The sequence below is a fragment of the Vombatus ursinus genome, unplaced genomic scaffold (assembly GCF_900497805.2).
Source record: "Vombatus ursinus unplaced genomic scaffold, bare-nosed wombat genome assembly UNPS02009205.1, whole genome shotgun sequence".
In the NCBI taxonomy this organism is placed as follows: Eukaryota; Metazoa; Chordata; class Mammalia; order Diprotodontia; family Vombatidae; genus Vombatus; species Vombatus ursinus.
Genome location: NW_020948983.1, coordinates 4,202,386 through 4,221,387, shown reverse-complemented (window position 1 = coordinate 4,221,387; position 19,002 = coordinate 4,202,386). Strand labels below are relative to the sequence as shown.

Sequence of the window (19,002 nt, the reverse complement as noted above, 5' to 3'; positions counted from 1 at the left end):
GTTTTTTAAATGCTTACTATGTACCAGGCTCAATGATAAGTGCCAGAAACACAAATGCAAAAAAACAAAGGTAGTCCAATATAGTAAACATTTATTAGGCATTTACCCCATGCCAGGTAGTGTGCTAAGGCTTAGAGATACAAATAAAAAAAGGCAGTCAAATATAGTAAACATTTATTAAGCACCCACTGTGTGCCAGGTACTATGCTAAGTCTTACAGAAATTTTTAAAAGGCAGTCCAACAGAGTAAACATTAATTAAGCACCTACTGTGTGCCAGGTGCTACACTAAGTCTTACAGATAGAAATTTTTTTCTTAAAAGGCAGTCCAAAATAGCAGACGTTTATTAAGCACCTATTATGTGCCATGTACTTAGATCAGTGCAGGAGATATAAATGAGAAAAAGAAAGGCCATCCCTGCCCTCAGTGCTGGAGTCAATTCCAAGAAGTGAAGTGGAGGGAAATGAAGGTCTTACCCATACACACTTTATGCCTTCTTCCTTAGTTGAAGAAGGACTGGGTGAATGACTGACCCTCTACTTGGTATCTATTACTGAATCATGTCCTAGGTGGCTGCAGAACTCCTTAATTACTAAGCAAAGTTGCTACAGGACAACAGAGTAAGATTAAATGGGTGAAACAGCTGGATAACAGAATGTTTTGTTTCCATTTTTTCAAGATAAAGCACAATCTGCTTGTCATGGATTTCTGAAAAGAAAATGGCAGTGAAGAAACACAGTCCAGAGGCTCCAGATGGCCACTGTGGCGTCCAGAGATGCATTTTTCACAGTGATGCATAGGAAGTAGCCAGCCGTAATTCCAAAAGAACTAACTGGCTATATGGATCTTCTCACCATCCCACTTCTATGAAATTTTCCTCCAACTGTGGAAGAAAGTTAGTATTCTGAATGAATCTTAAGTGTCCCACATTACAACCACAGATGACCCTCCCTAATTTCCCTGCCTTAGTAGGGATACAGATTCTATTTCAGCAGTATTTTCTGTCAGAAAGAACATTTGCCAGGGAGTTAGGACCTGAGTTACAGTCCTGGTTTCTGCTTTTATGTTGCTGTTTGATCTTGGCCAATTCACATCCCCCTCTCTGGGCTCCAGTTTCCTCATCTCTACAATAAGACAGAGTAACAACATGATTCCAGGGACAGCTAGGTGCAGTGGGTAGAATGCCAGGCCTGGAGTCAGGAAGACCAGAGTTCAAATCCAGCCTCAGATACTTACTAGTTATATTATCCCTCAGCAAGTCACTTAACCTCTCTTTGCCTCAGTTTTCTCAACTGTAAAATGAGTATAATGGCACCTAACTCTCATGGTTATTGTTAAGATCAAATAGGATAAAAACTGTAAAGCCTTTAGCACATTCTGTGGCACACAGTGCTATATAAATGTTAATCATAGTTGTCTTGAGGTTTCTTCCTGCTCCAACAAGCAAAAGAAAGGAAATTGTTTTTATTTCTCCATCTTCTGAAAGGCAATCTTTGAGGTGCCTTAAAATGACTCTAGCTTTTTCTGTCTTTTTTCACTGTTCTCATCCCACCATCCACCAACTAGGCCAACATCTAGTATAAATCCTAACAGTGGATAAAATAATGTTGGCTACAGACTGACACAATGACCAGGAACACAGAGAGGGTTCAGTTTACACAACACGCCAAGAAAACACCTATCTGGAATTGTTTAAGACTTTAAAGACAGGGGCTGTGCCAACTACTTCAGCTAGAGTAAATACAGATGTGTCCAGGACAAAATTTTCTGATGCCATTCAGGGTTTTCTTCCAATAGACACGTAAAAGGGTTGTTTTTGTTTATTTGTCCAGGGGGCAGGGGGCAGCATGAGGAAATGACAACTACAGCAAACAGTTTTGTTTTGTTGTTTTTTTTAAGATAACCAGGATCTGAGGTACTTGAGAATTTAATTCAGTTCAAATGAAAAAAGAAATACTAATCACTTACAATCTCTAGGATGATACCATGAAGAAAAAAGCAGAGTCTCTGCCCACAAGGAGCTTCATTCACTATTGATAGAAAGGGGTTATTGCATTTTGCCTTTTTTTCCAAAGCTCAGGTCTGACACATGACTTGAGCATTTCCTACAGTGTGAATATTCATTTGATTCAGTAGATTCCCAAGAAGTTTAGCAAAGCCACCACCCCCCAACCCTCCAACCCCTCAAATCTGATAGAGTTTTCCATGTATAAGTAAATAATCCTATTCATGCACACACACACACACACAATATTTTTCCTTGGCCTGCCTATAAAGGAGTACCAGGTGACAGAAACGAGAGATAATCCTTTTAAAGTCTGTCTCCTAAATAAAAGATGACAATCTACGCTCATAACTACTATGCCTCACAACTTATCTAACTGGCTCCAACACTAGTTTATATCTAATAAATCACAGACTCATCCTTCTAGCTATGGAAGGGACCTTAGGGCCCATCCAGTCCAACCCCCGTATTTTATAGATAAGGAAACTAAGCCCACCTAGCTAGGTGAGGCTGCTTGGCCAAAGGCATGAAGGCAACAGAACATCAGAAGTGGGATTCAAACCCAAACCCTCTAACTCAAGGTAATGATCTTTCCACTATGTGGGACTGCCTTTTATAGTCACCAGTAAGATCAGTTTCTGTGCAAACGCACGTGAGTATACATCAGTAAATTACGGACCGTTACACTAGACTACTTTTGTTGTTTAGGCAATTTTTCTAGTCGTGTCCAACACTTTGTGACCCCATTTGGGGTTTTCTTGGCAGAGATACTGGAGTGGGTTGTCATTTCCTTCTCCAGCTCATTTGACAGATGAGGATACTGAGGCAAACAGGGTTAAGTGACTTGCCCTGGGTTACACAGCTCGTGGCTGAGGCTGGATTTGAACTAAGGAATATGAGTCTTCCTTATTCCAAGCCCAGTACTCTATCACACTGTGTCACCTAGCTACACCAGTACATGGTTATTATTGTTATTGTTGCTGTCAATAACAACAATAACAATATGGAATATCAAGCACTTTCCTCTTGGCAATCCTGTGAAGGAGGCAGTGTGACTGGAATAAAAGTCAGAAAAGACCCAGGTTTGAATCCTGCCTCTGAAACTTACTGGCCCTTGAGCCATGAGTGAGTCACAATCTCCGAGACCCTTAATTTCCTTCTTTGTTAACATAAGGATAATCCTACCCTGTACCTCCACCTTTGGAGCATTACGAAGATGATATAAGATAATAATGTATGTGCATCACACTATAAACCTTAAAGTTCTCTATGAAATATCAGTCATTATCATTTGACCAGTATAATTTGGTAAGGAAGTGTCACAACTGGAACTTGAACCCAAGTCTTAGAAGTCTAGTGATTTTCCCAGAGTGGCCATTCCCTTCTCTCCACCACTAATGGAAAAAAATGAAAAGGAAAACTACTCTGAGTGTCTTTTTCCTTTAATTTTTGCTTATATGGAATAAATGTCTTGAAAATATAGAATATACTGCTCTGTTTTTCACCAAAACACAGAGAACATAATTTTATATGAAGCTACACAAGCTTAATTGTGATGCATTAAGTATTATGTGCATTGTTTCTGAAACTGGATAGAAATGAATAATTTATTTCAGACAAAGGAAACTCTTGAATATGAAATGCCTCATCTTTTAAAATTACAATTTGGAAGACAAGAATAAAAAATAACTGTAGTTAGTGAACCTTCCACTGCTAATAGAAAACAATGCTTCAACTGTTTCTACTTTGTTTGCAAACACACCATTTAGAAAAAAAACATTCTTCTAGAGCAACAAGAAAAAGTCTAGTGCAGTGTTATTTTTCCCCATTTTTCCATATGCAGAGACACGCATAAATGCTTTCACATGCATAAACGCATGTATGTAAATGGGGGGGGGGAAGCATAGAAACCACTCCCCTCTTTAGGAACCATTTGGCTGGACAACAGATGGATCACCAGTCAAATCATGCAACAGTAAACAATTGAGAAAAAGACAATTAATTCACACATCTCAACTCCTGTTAGGAAAGAGCATCCTACTTCCTACCTAAAATATAGATGCACTGTTAACTATCCCTGACAATGGAAAACTAGAAGATTCTCCATGGGGGTTCTTCACCTTCCTTGCATCAGGGATCCCCCTTGGCAGTCTCTTATGGACTTACGGACACCTTTTCTCAGAACGATGTTTTCCAATGAATAAAATAAAATCACAGGATTACAAGGAAACTGATTATATTGAAATGCAATTACCAATTTTTTTTTAAAATTCGTGATAGGTTAAGGATCTCTCCTCTAAATAGATTATTAAGAGAAAACTAGGGAAAAACTAACAATAGCAAAACCACAACTAAGTCATTAAATCTGTAGTATATACATTCCATAAAACTGAAAAGTTATATTAAAAAAAAACTCAATCCAATTTCTTGCTAACTAGCTATGTGAAATGCACTAATTACCTTCCCAGGTATCAGCAGTCAGCTCCCTCATTTTCTATCTTCATATTGCACAGGGACTACCTTCGGATTACTGAGCAGCTCTACCATTCCAATTTTTTTTTTCCCAGAATTCAGCAACTCTTAATTTTTATGAAGATTTTTTTAACTCAAATTAGAATTTTACAGTATTAAAGAATCTCCTAGTTGGCAAAGACCTCCAGGGCTATCTCATTCAGCCTGTACCTGAACAGAAGACATTCCTGCATCATACCTAACAAGTGGTCATCCAGGCTTTCTTTGCTTGAAGACCACCAGTGATGGGAAACTTACTACCTCCCAAGGCAGCCAGTTCTACTCCAGGGATGGCTCTGGTTCTCAGTATTCTTTTCCTCCCCTCGAGCCTTTGCCTCTTTGCCACTTCCACCACAATCCTAGATCTGTTATCTGGTGCCAAATAGAACAGGTCTATTCCCTGTCCTTACTGACAGTCCTCCAAATGCGTGAAGATAGTGATTATGTCCCCTCTTCTCTCACCCCTTCAAGTTTTCTCTTCTCCAGTTCTTTTCCAAAGCTTTTATAGGGCATGAGTTCAAGACCCCCTCACCAAACTGTCTATACTCGTCTGCATACTCTCCTCCCTGATTTTTCATGGAAAACAGACAAGTGACTCAGAAAACAAGAGAGCCATAAAACTGAATAGAAAAATAAATGAGAAACAAACAATCTAATACGTCGATTAGCAAACAGAATCTAACTGTAGGGAAATTCCATTCCTCCCAGTCAGAAGAGCTGCCCTGGCAATTAGCAGCCAAAGCTGGAGTCCCTTTAAGGATTCCGGGGGTCCTAAGAGAAGGAAACCGCTCGAGCCCACTACAGGGGATCAAAGTGATGAAGGAAAGAGATACAAGGAATCCTTCAATTCAAAGCACTGACAGACTCATTTTCCTTAAAGACTATTTTCCTCATGGTCCACTGCCCCGCTTCTTGGAAGTTGTCAATGGTCTCCCATTTCCTATTACATCGAGACCCTTCTCCATGACACCACTCTACCAATATAAACAGATTTTCAGTTGCATCTTAATGAGCCTCCTTCCTCAGCTCAGGCTGATCTCACTGTCTGCCTTATCTATTACCCTATTCAAATTTCACATATTTTCCAAGTCTGGTGATACCTCTGATCACCAGAAAACAATGCCCTCGAAAACAATGCCCTCCCCTTCTCCTTCCCCCGCCTCAAGAACCTTCACCTATCCAAATTACTGCCATCCCTCAGAGCCTAGCTCAAATCCCAGGAAGCCTCCCCTAGCTCCTTCAGCCTCCTTGTTCTCTCTGTTATTAAAATCATAGCAATCTAGCATTTTTACCATGGTTCATTTTCTATGTGTGGAGCTTCTGGGAGGGGAGAGCTCTGAGGAACCATTGCAACTCTCCTACATTACCAGGACAAAGAACCTGGGAGTCTAGTTAAATAAGACTATCTAGTGGCCCCTGAGTATATTTTCATTGATATAGAAAAATCTCATTAATAGTCACAAAAATTTACCCACTGTTTGGTAGGAAAGTATATTATATCAGAAAGAAATAATGAAAACTGAGGAATATTAATAGAAAATGACCAAAAAAGGGAATTTACTTCTTTCTAAAACATTTGGCCACCACCATAAAATCCTTTAATATCTTGATTAGTCAGTACACACTTGGTCAATTTTAAGAAAATGTTTCCATTTTGAACATGTAAGACTTGAAAACTTTTTTTAACCATTGTGTACACTAGTACTATATTTTGATTTATTATCATTTTCATTATTACACAGGAAAATAATCAATTCTCACTTCAAGTACAGTTCTGTTTACAATGCATTTATTTCCTGCCTTGTTCAGTTTGCCATTCCTATGCCTACTAGATAAAATAAAAATCCTGATAATTTTCATCTGTCTTGGAGTCTTCTAATTGAGGATTTATTTGGAAAGCTACAGTCTAGTAAGAGCGATCAATGCACATTTTGTATACATATACTTTCTAGAAACCTATTGTACCAACCCTACAAGAAATGAGATCAATACACTACTAACTATCTTAGGGAGGCAGCAGTTTAGTGTTTAGAAAGCAGGCCTCAGTGTAAAGAGGACCTGAGTTCAAGTCTTAACATTTGATACATACTGTACCACATGCCTTGCCAAGTCTCTTAACCTCTCAGTATCCCAGAAGTCTCTAAGACTAATTGCACAGAAGGTCTGCCCTTGGTAGAGGAAGTTTCGTCACTGCAAATTCCCTACACCAATAAAATCATAGATTTGGTCCCATACCTTAACTGTGTACAAGAGAATCATGTACTAAGGGCATCAGAATTAAGCCTAGGCAGAGAATTAGCCAGTGGGGAAAAAAAAGTACTACAAACTTTTAAAAAGTGGAAATTCCAGGTACTTACAGACAAATAAGTAGCATTAGGTCACCTTAAACAAAAGAAAAGTAGAACTAAGAATTCCTTTCTTTACCACCGTGTAATGCTATTTATACTACAACATTACAAAAAAATGGCCCAAGGCATTTTGTTCTGCTTTAGAAGCTGTCCTCACACTGAAATGAGAAAGAGACGATCCAGAAATTAATTCTTGGGTTAATATTTCTACAGCTACACAGGAGTGGTTTTAATAGTATGCGTGTCTTGTATTTCAGGAGTCAATTAAGAACTCCATCAAAATTCAGTGCTAAATACTAAAATGATAGGTGTTAGCTTATATTCAACTCAAAGGGAATTGTGTCAAATGCTGTTTTGTTTTGACAGGGGAGGAACAAAGGGAATAGTTGGGAAGAAAGATGAGCAGGGGACAGCGCTCTCTTTTGTCCCAAAAAGAGAATCATGAGCTCATTTGCACAATGTGGAGATGATCTTCCAAATTTCAAATATGCCTGTGAGAAGCTAACAGCAGGGTCCACACCAACAAATAACCTGCCAAGATAAAAATGGTGCCGGGTTGAAGATTCTCCCATGCGAAGAGCTCTGTGATGGGCAGCATCCCAAAGGAAACAGTGGTTTGGCCCAAAATAGGAGAATTTGGCCACATGACTGAAAGTTCCTCATATGCTAATACTTCGTCAGGGCGGTACTTTGGCCAATTTAGTGGGAGTAAATTGCAATTGATTTTTCAAGAAATTGCTTGTTCTCTTGGCGTTCTCAGCTGTGTAACTCTCACACAGCTGGCTTTACCACAGCCGGAACCAATTGAAACAAATTTCTGGACAGCTTTTTAAGGAGTTGGTTTTTTTGGGGTTTTTTTTTTTTGGATTGTTGTTGTTTTTCTTACTAGAGAGCTTATGTTTAGAAATAATTAAGCCACTGCTATCTTCCTTCTATGTATGTAGTTTACAAATCCCTCTAGGACTGAAGAATCTACACAGCATCATCTTGATTTTTTTACAATATCAAACAGTTAAAGATCCCAAATCTAACACAGGACACCCAGTATATGCTCCCAGTTTGGATAACTCTCTGACCATGGACCAGGAATGGTTACAATATCAAGAAAGATGAAAAAAATGCAGGTTAACAATGCCTGCTTTCACCCCTAATTTCTGACACCAGACTAGACCCTCTCAGAACATTAATTAGGATGGAAGGCAAGATGAAAGAAATGCCCAAGGGACATAATAAATTAGCCCTTCATGCAAATTACCTATTCGTTTTCATCAGTGACCCAGCTAGTTGAATCTCTAAATTGCTGAAAGTGGATAGCTTTTCAAATGAATATTCCAGATAAAAGATTAATTTTGAAAAATCTAAGGACTAAAACATCTAAAGCATCAATTAATTTCTTATTTTTCTTTTCTGATTACTCAGAAGGCGACCAAAGTAGTCAGCCACTATTTAAATCCCCATAGCTAAATTTTTATTAATGAATATATATTCCCAAAACTAACTTTGAACAATGGCTAAATATCTCTTTAAATAAATAAAAAAACAAGGTCCTCGACCTAAATGACTAGAAAAGAGACTATGGCATCTTGAAGGTTTTTCTTCATTAACCCTGAAAACAGTTAGACAATTCAAACGACAAATATAAAAATACGGAACAACTACTTATCCCTCCTTAAAAAAAAAAAAAAAACTATTTCAAGTAATTTGTGTATTAAAATGTTTCTTACAAGAATACAAAAAAAATGATTTTTCTTTAAATAAAATAAAGCAAAGGAAAAAACCATAAATCCCTTATTATCACATCTAGCAACATAACAAAAATCTTTGAGCAGAAAGACGCCTTAGAAATTACATAGTCCAACCTCTCATTTTCCAAATAAAGAAATTAAGCCCCAAAAGGATTTGCTTCAGTGCAGGACACATTGCAAATTAGGAGAAACCAAAACCATTAACTCCTACTTCAGTAGTCTGCCCACTGAAACAAGGTTCATTCGACCCGTTTCCTGTGGAGTTGTTCCAAAATGACAGATGAGATAGGAAAAAAAAAAAAAAATCCTCGGGCACGTTTCTGGTTTTGCAAAGGGCAAGTATGGACAGTAGGAAGATTAGGAGTTGGAAGCTCAGGGTCCACATTCTACTGGAAGCCTTTTCTGATCCCCCAGTTACTATTAGTACTCTTCTCCAATGATCTTTAGTATAGCAGGAAGAACACATGTGCACAAGTTGCTTCCACCCAGAAGAATATAAGCTCTTCGGGGGCAGGGACGATTTCATTTTTGTCTGCTACCACCTGGCATGATGCCTTGTGTACATACACACGTATGCATGTGTGTGCACATTATATGCATACAAGATCATGTATATTATATGTGTATATATAATATACATAAGGTAGGTCCTTAATAAATGTTCACCGTTTGAATTAAGAAAAAGAATAAGCCCTTTTATTTTGGGAGGTGGGGAGAGCAAGTTAGACCTTTGATTTCTTGGTGTGAAGAATTCTCTCTTACTGAAACAGATCAACATTAGAAAGTTGCCTGGGGCACTGGGTGAGATTTGCCCAATCAGATTCGGAGGCAGGGCTGGAACTAAGGTCTTCCTGGCTTGTCGTCTAAGCAAACCGTCTCTAAACAACATACCCAATCAGCAATAAATCATTTTTAATCACTTAATAACTTTCTCTCTAAGACAGGGATCTGGTCAAAAAATCTATGGACCCCATTTCAGGATACTGTTTTTAATTGCATAAAATAAAATACGAAGAATTTACAAAAGTATCCAATCATACTAAATATAATAATCATTATTTTTTGAAAAGCAAGTTCATGGACACCAGGTTAATACCAGTCACTACTCCAGGGCTGTAAGTTGCAGAACAGTTACTGAGGGGCATTAGTAGGGGGATTTTACTTACAGGGAATTTCCCTATATCGATTAAATTGCTGATCTGGATGGGGGGGGGGTGAGACGGAGAAGCAATGAATTATACTTCATTGACTATTTCCTCCTATGTTTTTTACTGAATTACAAATGTAATAATAATAACTCAAATTTATCAATCAATTCATAGTTTGTAAACCACTTTCCTCACCACGGTCCTCTGAGGAAGGTAGTGCAAGTATTACTATTTCCATTTTACAGATAAGAAAACAGAGGCTCAAAAGGTTAAGTGGTTTGCCATCAAGTCAGCCAGTCAGAAAATATCGGTGCCAACTCAAAGGAGGTCTGCTGGTACACCTGGTTCAGAGCTGTCCTCTCCCTGTTGTACCAACATACCCTACAGACTCCAGACTTCCCTTGACACACATTCAAGTCCTAAAGGCTCTGAAGACTTACTACAAATCTGGAAGTGTTTCATAAACACAGCTAAAATCCAAGAAATTGACAAAGTCAATGTGTTGTGGCTCAAGCAGTCGGCTAGATTTTCTCCTATGTGGCTCAAGGAAAAAAAAAATACATTCCAATGTGAAGTGGGAAGACAGTCTCCCTCCAGCTCTTTCTCTGCTAGACTGTAAGCTCTGATGACAGAGACCATCTTTGATTTATCTTTGTAATCCTTACAGTGCTTAACACATTAGTGGGTGCTCAAGAAATTTTTGATGAATGAATGAATGTCACTTAAAGTTCTTTGTTATAGAGCACTAAGCAGAGGCCAAAGGGTCTCCAATCTTTCTATCCCACTTGGCCTATGAATAATAAAGATAATGAGGAAAGTATTTATATTCCTAATTCCCAAGAAAAATCATGGATGAGAGAAAATGTCTTCCTTACCTTATCCTTCCTATACAATGTACAAGGGTCTCTGTATACTATTAAGGGTATATTTTTGAGTATAAAAATCTTGACCTAAACATCCCTCTGTTTTGCAAGACCCTCTCCTACATAAAGAAATAGCAGAGAAGTCTCATTGTGATTTGATACAACAGCAGAAAAATAGACATTACTCTGCCTTTAACAGTTCTGCAAGGGGAAAAAGAAAAATCTTAACTGAGGGTAGGAATATAATAAACTTGCTATTACGTTAAAGCAGAAACAAAGTCATGTCCTATCATATTCACAGCTCAACGCAAAAAAAGTAACTTGATATGGGAAATTTTTAAAAGGAAATTCAGGGAGGTTCTAGACTACCCAGGAATCCAGATGTAGGCCCGTGTTTGGACTTGCTAAAGTAAAATCAACAGGTCACAGTTTGAGGGCTGGACTTCCATCAAATCAATTCAATATTTTCCAACCTGAGCTGCCCTTTCACTTAACCATTTTCTCCTTTACCTGTTCAGCCTCTATTTCCCAAACAAACAACTCTCTGTATAAAAATTTAAAACTACAAACTGGCATCTTCCAATCTCTGCATCAATAGTCTGAAATCTTGAATCCTTCTTTCCTCTTTTATACAAAACAAAGACATCTATATCCTCTCCTCCTTTCTGATCAGCCTTCCCTAGGCTCTCCTAGGCAGGCATCCCTGTGCTTTCAAAATTTCCCAATGTTTTCCTTTGCCCTCTCCAGAGTTTCCAAAATTCTACCAGCAAGCTCATCTTCCTTCCAAGTCACTGATCACTTCTCTCTCTTCCTCAAACTTTTACCAGAGGAAGAAAGGGGAAGCGAGCAGAGGTTAAAGGAGCAGAGAGCTCCAATTCAAAGGGACATGGATGTTAAACACTAATGCAATTTTTCCAGTTTTCAGAAACTCTCTAGTCTCATATATAGGCCCTCCTGATCGACCTCCCCCATCCCACTCTTCAGTTTCATCTGTTCTGCTCCAATATCCCTCTTCCAAACAGCCCACTACTCCCCACTACCACATAGCACCCCCTTTTCCTCAAACTCAGAATTCCTAAAATACTACCAACATCAACCTGTAGAAAGACCCCATCTCTCCAATTCCCTATTAGTCTAAAATTTTCAGCTAAAAAGTTGCCAGGATCACATTACCCCATTCTTTTCTGCTTGTACCATCTGATTTCTGGTGGACTACATATTCTTCAGGGCAGAAACTTCACATTTTCTTAAATCAGTTTAATCTTCAGTTTTCCCTCTGTGTTACTGACACGGTATTTTATTGACAATGCTGACAACTGCAGTAAGTGGCCTATGATCTTGGCCAATTAATAAATGATTGCAAAAGTCAGCTGTGGACTTGAGGGGTTGGGTCCAAACAAAGAGAGTGGGAAACACAAAAGACACTCAGCTAGATTGTGTTTCAGTAGGGAGAGCCAGCACATGGCTACGTGCACACATACAAGGTTACAGAGATAAACATTTTAGCCACATTTGGCAGGACTTCAACTCTTATTGCCTCCACATCTGCAAAAGCAGAAAGCTGCTGCCTAGACCCCAGGCAGAGGGATAGGAAGACGAATTATTTCTTCTAAAAGCCAGAATTTGGGCTTTAAAAAAAGCAACATTTGTCAACCCTTCTACTGCCTTTATATATCCTGTAAATACCAAGCTCTACTCACATACATTATTCAAGGAAACAAAATCAAACACAGTACCTTCTGATTTTCTTTTTCACCAAAGCAACACTGTCATCAAAATAAGAGCACCTATTTCACAGGTTTCTTATGAAGATCAGATAGATAACACATGTAAGGTACCTTCGAACGTTAAACCTACATAAATGTCAGCTAATTAAACAACATTTCAAGCTCATTAGAGTTCAGAAAATCAGTGGGCCTAAGTCTCATCTCCTCTTAAGAGTGCATCATGAAATCTCAAGGGACATTAGTATACATCTCATCCACCACCCCACCTCATTTTGCAGATGAAAAACTGATTCCCAGAGAAATTAACCAATTTGCCCAAAGTCACACAGATTTTACATGGCTGTGCCAAGACACAAACCCTGGTTCCCTGCATCCAAATCCAATCAATGTTCTTCCTACTACAATATATAGTAATCTCACTCCTAGCAGACCTGGTCAGTCATTAATGACTGCTGCCTTTGAAAAGCACATTTATCACAGACCCAAGTATCAGATTTTATTATTATATTATCCTTGATTAGGGGCAACTAGGTGGCTCAGCAGATAAAGTGCCAGGCTTGAAGTCAGGAAGACTCATCTTCCCAAGTTCAAATCCAGCCTTAGATACTTACTAGCTGTGTGACCCTGGGCAAGTCACTTAACCCTGTTTGCCTCAGTTCCTCATCTGTATAATGACCTGGAGAAGAAAATGGTAAACTACTCCAGTATCTTTGCCAAGAAAACCCTGAAAGGGGTCACAATGAGTCAGACACACTGGAAATGACTGAACAACAACAGTTGTTTGATTAAACTGATTAAATGATGCATTTGAAAAGAAAGAGAATGGTTAAAAACTAGCAGGTGAAAGGGAATTTCTGTCAGTAAGAAGCTTTTTGTCTCCACGGCCAATCAGGACCACTTTGTTTAAATGCACAAATAAATACAAGGCATTAACAATTGCCTGACAGCCAATGTAGAGAGAACAGACCTCATGATCATGAAAACTTGGGTTGAAATACTGCCTTTGACCTACACTGGCAACCTTCAACCTTATGTGATTCCCTTAAAACTCTCAGTGGTCAGGCATCTCTCTAAGATTATAAATTAACAAACAGGTGATATCTGCATTGATAGTCTTGAGTTTCTCACAAGAAACTCCTTACAATGATGAAATCACAGGTCTGGAAAAAAAATGTGCAAGAAAACAAGTTAGATAAATCATGGAAGAAAAGTACATCTGGTTTCCAACAGACCTAGAATCATAGGGACACTGCATGACACCGCTAGGACTCTTAGTGATCCCTTAGTCCAGACCTCTCTCATTGTAAAGATGTAAAAACCAAGGCCTGGAGGTGATTTGCTCAAGGTCACAGAGTAGCAGCAGAAATGGAATTAAATCCCAGCCTTCCTGACTCTTTCTGAATCTCTCTTTCTTCTTTATTCCATATTCCTTCATGGCTGGCTCAACAGAATTTTACAATAGGCTAAAATATCAACAAGATATAGTGAGGAAAGCTCTGGATCTGGACATTCAAAAGACCCATATTCATAATGCTGGTTTTACCACTTCCTTATGATCATGGCCAAATCACTTCATCTCCTTGGACCTCGGCTTCCTCTAAATGAAGGACCTGAATGAGATGATCTTTTGATGTACCATTCCCACTCTAACTGCAGGAAACTTGAGCTCCCATCAAGAAAATTCCAGGATCTCTAGCTCCTTGGTGACCATGGTTGGTCTCAAGTGAATGCAGAAAATCAGAATAGAAATTATTTCTATTTTTTTCAATAATATGTTAATATCCCAACACTGGACCTGCCTTCTTTCCTCCTACCTTAGTAACCTTCCTCTCCAGCTTGTTATTGCTATGGCTCTTTGGACCCCCTTCTGCATGCCATACAAGGTAAATTAGGTATTTAGAATATATAGCATCTGTACCAACAACAAGTTATATTATGATATGGTATTAAATTCAACATCAGTCCCTATGTTTTGCCACTTAGAAACAAACTACCATTTTTGATGGATAGATCTTCTTATGGGAAATATTAACAGTGAATATCCCATAACATCTGTCTGAAACATGCTTATCATTATGAAACATGCCTCTCCTTCACTATGCTTAGGAAAACCTTAAATAATATCACTTTCATTCAGACCAGAACAAAAACTTCTCTCAAGGCCCAAATACACAATTTGAAGTAATACTTTTGAAGACATGATAGCACAGGAATATGTTCTTTACAACATTACAAACTTGATTTATTCTTGATCTGAAGGGATTATTTTTTGTAAATGAGCCGATGTAATCCTTTAAGTTAAAAGGCAGGGAAAACAACACTTGAGTTCATCAAACCTCCCTCCACCACCACCACCAAAGATTATCTTCAGATCTTCTGTAATGTAAGTAACAAATTATGTGAGTTAGGCACAGCTACTACTGTATGATAAAGAAGGGAATTTTATTGCCACCTACAGGTAGAACTGGCATTTCCTTCCCAAGAGTTGACCAATCTATTTTTTTAAACCCACTACACACAACTAAGAACAGCCACTTGCTTTTTCCCAACTAAATAATTTCATTTTAGACTTTAAAAACCACAAAATCCTCTTAGAAAGATTTACACTTTGTCCAGTTTACCTATAATTTCCCAGATACACAAAGTCATCTTACTGTTGTTACCTACACTAATGCAGAGTTAAACAGAATTCAAAGCAGTTCATTTAATACAGGCAGCTGGCATTTTCAATGAAGAGCTATAAATCTGCTTACCTGGCATATGTGGGACTAGTCGTAATATATCTGATAATCTGCTGTTAACTGGTTCATATGGGGAATCTTCAAGCAAGTCATTTCCTAAAAGTGAAAGAAAAATTGGGCTATTTTTCAAGCAGATTATCTGAAGCTACCTGGGGCTCTTAGTATTATATTTTTTACTGAATTCTACTTATTCTATTTAAAGAAATAATTGCATACACATTATTTTCACTCGCTATTCTATTATCTATAGCACAGAAAAAAAAAATGATGCTGAGACTTCCAAAGATTTAAAATTCATCTTTGTGGGTTGTTTATTTCTTTTAATTCTTTCCTCTTTTGTTGTTCTTTTCTCTCCCCAGGGTGCCATGAAAACATTGGAGAGCAATCCAGTGTGTCTTGCCAGAAACTCCCCCACTCTACAAAATGGGATGAAATCACAGAGGAACAAGCTAGTGACATCACAAGTCCTGCCTGTCTCCTGGAGCCAATGGAAATAAGGGTGGAAAGAAGCAAACCATCTCTTCTAGTAAAAATTCTACATTAGTAACCAGAAACCAGGTACTGCAGCTAAAAATGGGATAATTTATGATGGACCGTTTTAATTGTAGATGTAAAGAAATCAAACTAGATTCCAAGAAAGTTCCAAAGTTTTAATGGAAGTGGTGGCAAATCAAGGTCAAATTCATACACTGTCAGGTGTTCAGTGACAGTTTCAGTGGATGATTGAATGAACAGGACGTGGGTACTAGATCAACAAAAGCAAAAGGCCTCTAGGGCTCAAGAACAGAAATTCCCCTTGGAATAGGCACTGGTGACAAGTGGATTTCTTCTCCAATGAGCTATTTCTGTTATCCAAAGTTTAACCACACCAGCTGGTTCAAGACACCCTTCTTATGCTCATCTAAGATAACAAATGGCTTTTCACAGTCTGATCAGGGTTTGTTTTTTTGGGGGGAGTCAATACAGGGGGGGAAATCTCTGGCCTTTTTAGAGTTAATACTCGCATCTTTCCTCATCAAGGATAACCACTAATTCTATGAGTGATGGGAAGAACAAAAACAAAAAAGTAATGTACTCAGGGCACATTCTCTTAAAAGTTCCCAACGATCTTTGTGGAAGCCAACTGTCTTAAAGGAGAACTCCCAATTCTTGGGATGGCCCTCTACTTCTGTTCGGGCCCGAATCTCTTTAAAAAGGTCGCCCGGGTAACCTTGGAGGACGCCCCCTAACCTCATAATCCCTATGTGGATTGCTGGAGAACAAGGGAGCCACGACTGCCTCAGCAGCAGGAAACACCAGCTGCTGATGTTGCCTGGGTCTGATGAAAGGTTCTCATTCTCAAACTGAACAGCAACCAAGTGGAGGATGAGGTCAGCTCCCTTCGACTGGGCTTGCTGCATGCAGTGTGGCCAGCCTGTCCGTGATTAAGGGGGGAAGTGGGGGACTGGAATGAGGGGGAGCTTGGAGAGAAAGCTGGGAGGGAAATGATAAGTGAGGCTGGGAGCGAGGTGGGGCGGGGCGGAGGGCTTAATTGAAGGAGTCCGGGTGGGGGTTGGGTCCCTACCCTGCAAGCTTTGGTACATGCTCCAGTAAATGCGCAGGCAATTCTTCTCCTTCTTCATGCCCCTCTTACACCGGCAATTGTAAAGTGCCTTCTGCTTCAGAGCCTCCATAGCGTTCCGGCACTCATCCTTCGCCTCCAGCCCAGATGCCAGGCTGAAGTTGGTCTCTTTGCCCGCCACACACTGCCTCAGGGTTCTGTACTTGGTACTACAGCTCTGCTCTTTGAGGCACTGGTCGCTGGCTTTCACACAGTCCAAATGGTCCCCGCCACTGACTTCAGCTGTCAAAAGAATATCTAGGAAGGGGGAAGAAAGGGAACGAAGGGTGAGAAATACAACGTTCCCTTTAGGTAAAGGAATCAGCCTCTGGAAGGCAGCCAGGGACTCTGCTCCCCACCTTCCCCCGATACTTTGCTCTTATAAAAGGGAACCTGATTTTAAGCATGTTAATTAGGGGCTTAAAAACCTTCCATTCACTTTCTTGTTTGCATTATTACCCATATTGAGGAGGGAATTACTTTTATTTAAATGTATAGAAAGAAAATGTATGGTAAGGGGTTGGGGGGTACTACTTGCTGGCCTTTTGGAGACCGTCACTCCCCTCCTAGCCCTAAATCAGTGCCCTCACCCTCCCACTGAGCTGGCTTGGTGAGTGGCTTGCCATGTGGCCAGTAAGGGTTCAGGTTTGCTCCCCACACAATAAGCGGCTGCCAGAGAAAGGAAGACAGCAGTCAGCCCAGCCTGCCCCACTTCAACTTGTGGGAGCACTGGGCTTTTCAGCCCCAAACGGAGAATTCTACCCTTGCATCTGCTTTCCGAGGTTAATGCAAAACCGGGTTACTTGCTGTCAGGCTCGAGGCCTTTTGGGCTAGGCACAAAAGTGAAAAATTTCCCCAACCCTCCTACCCACTACTCAAGGCTTCCAGTGAAAAAACACCCACTGCCCACGCCAAGGCGCTGGAACGCTGGGGTTGAGGCAGGCGTGGTGAGAGATGATTTGGATTTATAAAACAGATGGAAAGTAAGTGGGAGGAGGGGAACCGAGGGAGTCTCTGGGGACGAGATTGGTAAACTGAGGCACGCAAGCAACCAGTTATTCCAGCAGCAAACGTTGGGCGGGTAAGCGAATTGGGAAAAGTTTTTCCCTATAAGTTCGCTGTTCCAATACATCTTTTGCCCTCTCTCTAACCGGAATCAAATCGCTTCCATAATTACCCTGGGGTGTTCCGAGGTTTTAAAAAAAAAAAAAGGAACAGTGATGTGCCCCACTGGATGCAAACTGCAGGGGGAATCGAGACAAGGTCATACAAAGCAAAAAAAAAAAAAAAAGGCAAAGCAAAATCACAAACGGGTTGGGGGTTGGGAGGAAGAACTGCCCCCCCCCAAACCTGTGGAGTTTCTTTATAAAAGGATTAATAATGTAATCCAGTTCCCCCAAACAACCTCACCACCCCCCACACACACACTTTCCCCTATCCCACCCTGTGCTGGGAGCTGGGGGAGGGGGACACTGGGATCTGTCACATTCGAAAAAGGACAACTTACCCACGAGCGGCAGCACGAAGTACAAGGTGGCAAGAAACATCGTGCCGAGCGCCCAGCTACTGCTCACCCCCCACAAAAAAAAATAATGATAATAATAATAATTAGCAGCCGTCCCTTGCCGGAGATCAGCACGTAGCGATCCCCCAACAGCCGCACTGATGATTCTGCAGCCCAAAGTTCAGATCCATCGAGTTCAAGAGCAAACTCCGTCCTCAGGCACAGCCGCGGCTGCTGCTTCTTGGGATCCGAAGGCAATGGAGGGGCTGAAGGATTTCTGCGCTTTTAGGGTTTCAGGTCCGACCCAACCTGGAAAGGAGAGCTAGCTTTGAAATTAGAGGCGAGAAAGCCTGGAGCCTCCCACCTCCTCCTCCTCCTTCTGTCTGTCTGTCTCTCTCCCCACCTCCCCCCACACACCCCCCAACCTCCTCTCCCCCGCCTCAGGAAGCTTTCCTTGGCTGGGGTTCTCTGCCCACCCCCACCTCGGTTTTCTCGCTGGGAGGGTCCTCTTCTTGGGATACGTTGTTAAAAAGCCAGGGAACGCTCCCAAGCTGCACTAGGGCAGCCAGAGGGAGATGGATCTCCAAGGAGGTTTCCCCAAAAGTCCGAGGGGGTGCCTTGTTCCGGCTGCTTACGGAGGAGCGTTGTCGACTGAATGCATGCACAGAATTAAATAAATAAGGTTACTTTTCGCTGGCTGGGAGCGGAGCCCCAAGCAGCTTCCAAGTCATAGTATCTGCCGCAGCAGCAGCAGCAGCAGCAGCAGCGGCGGGAGCGGCGGCAGTGGCAGCAGCCTGCTTATGTGGAAGG

The 19,002-nt window shown here is 40.5% G+C and overlaps 1 protein-coding gene across 3 annotated transcripts in view; it reads right to left on the bottom strand.

Annotated features, from left to right (window-relative positions):
• GFRA1 (GDNF family receptor alpha 1) overlaps positions 1-18,944 on the bottom strand; it is a 299,658-nt gene extending 280,714 nt beyond the window's left edge. The window contains exons 1-4 of one of the 3 annotated variants that reach the window (XM_027851809.1): positions 18,675-18,944; positions 18,196-18,514; positions 16,653-16,946; positions 15,101-15,184 (exon numbers count right to left, since the gene is read on the bottom strand). In XM_027851809.1, coding sequence (XP_027707610.1) covers positions 15,101-15,184; positions 16,653-16,946; positions 18,196-18,235 — 418 coding nt within the window. In that variant the 5' untranslated portion in view covers positions 18,236-18,514; positions 18,675-18,944. Of the gene's footprint in view, positions 1-15,100; positions 15,185-16,652; positions 16,947-18,195; positions 18,564-18,674 lie in introns of those variants that run through there. The other 2 variants (XM_027851807.1, XM_027851808.1) reach the window with 2 other exon arrangements.
• Between the last annotated feature and the right edge of the window lie 58 nt (positions 18,945-19,002).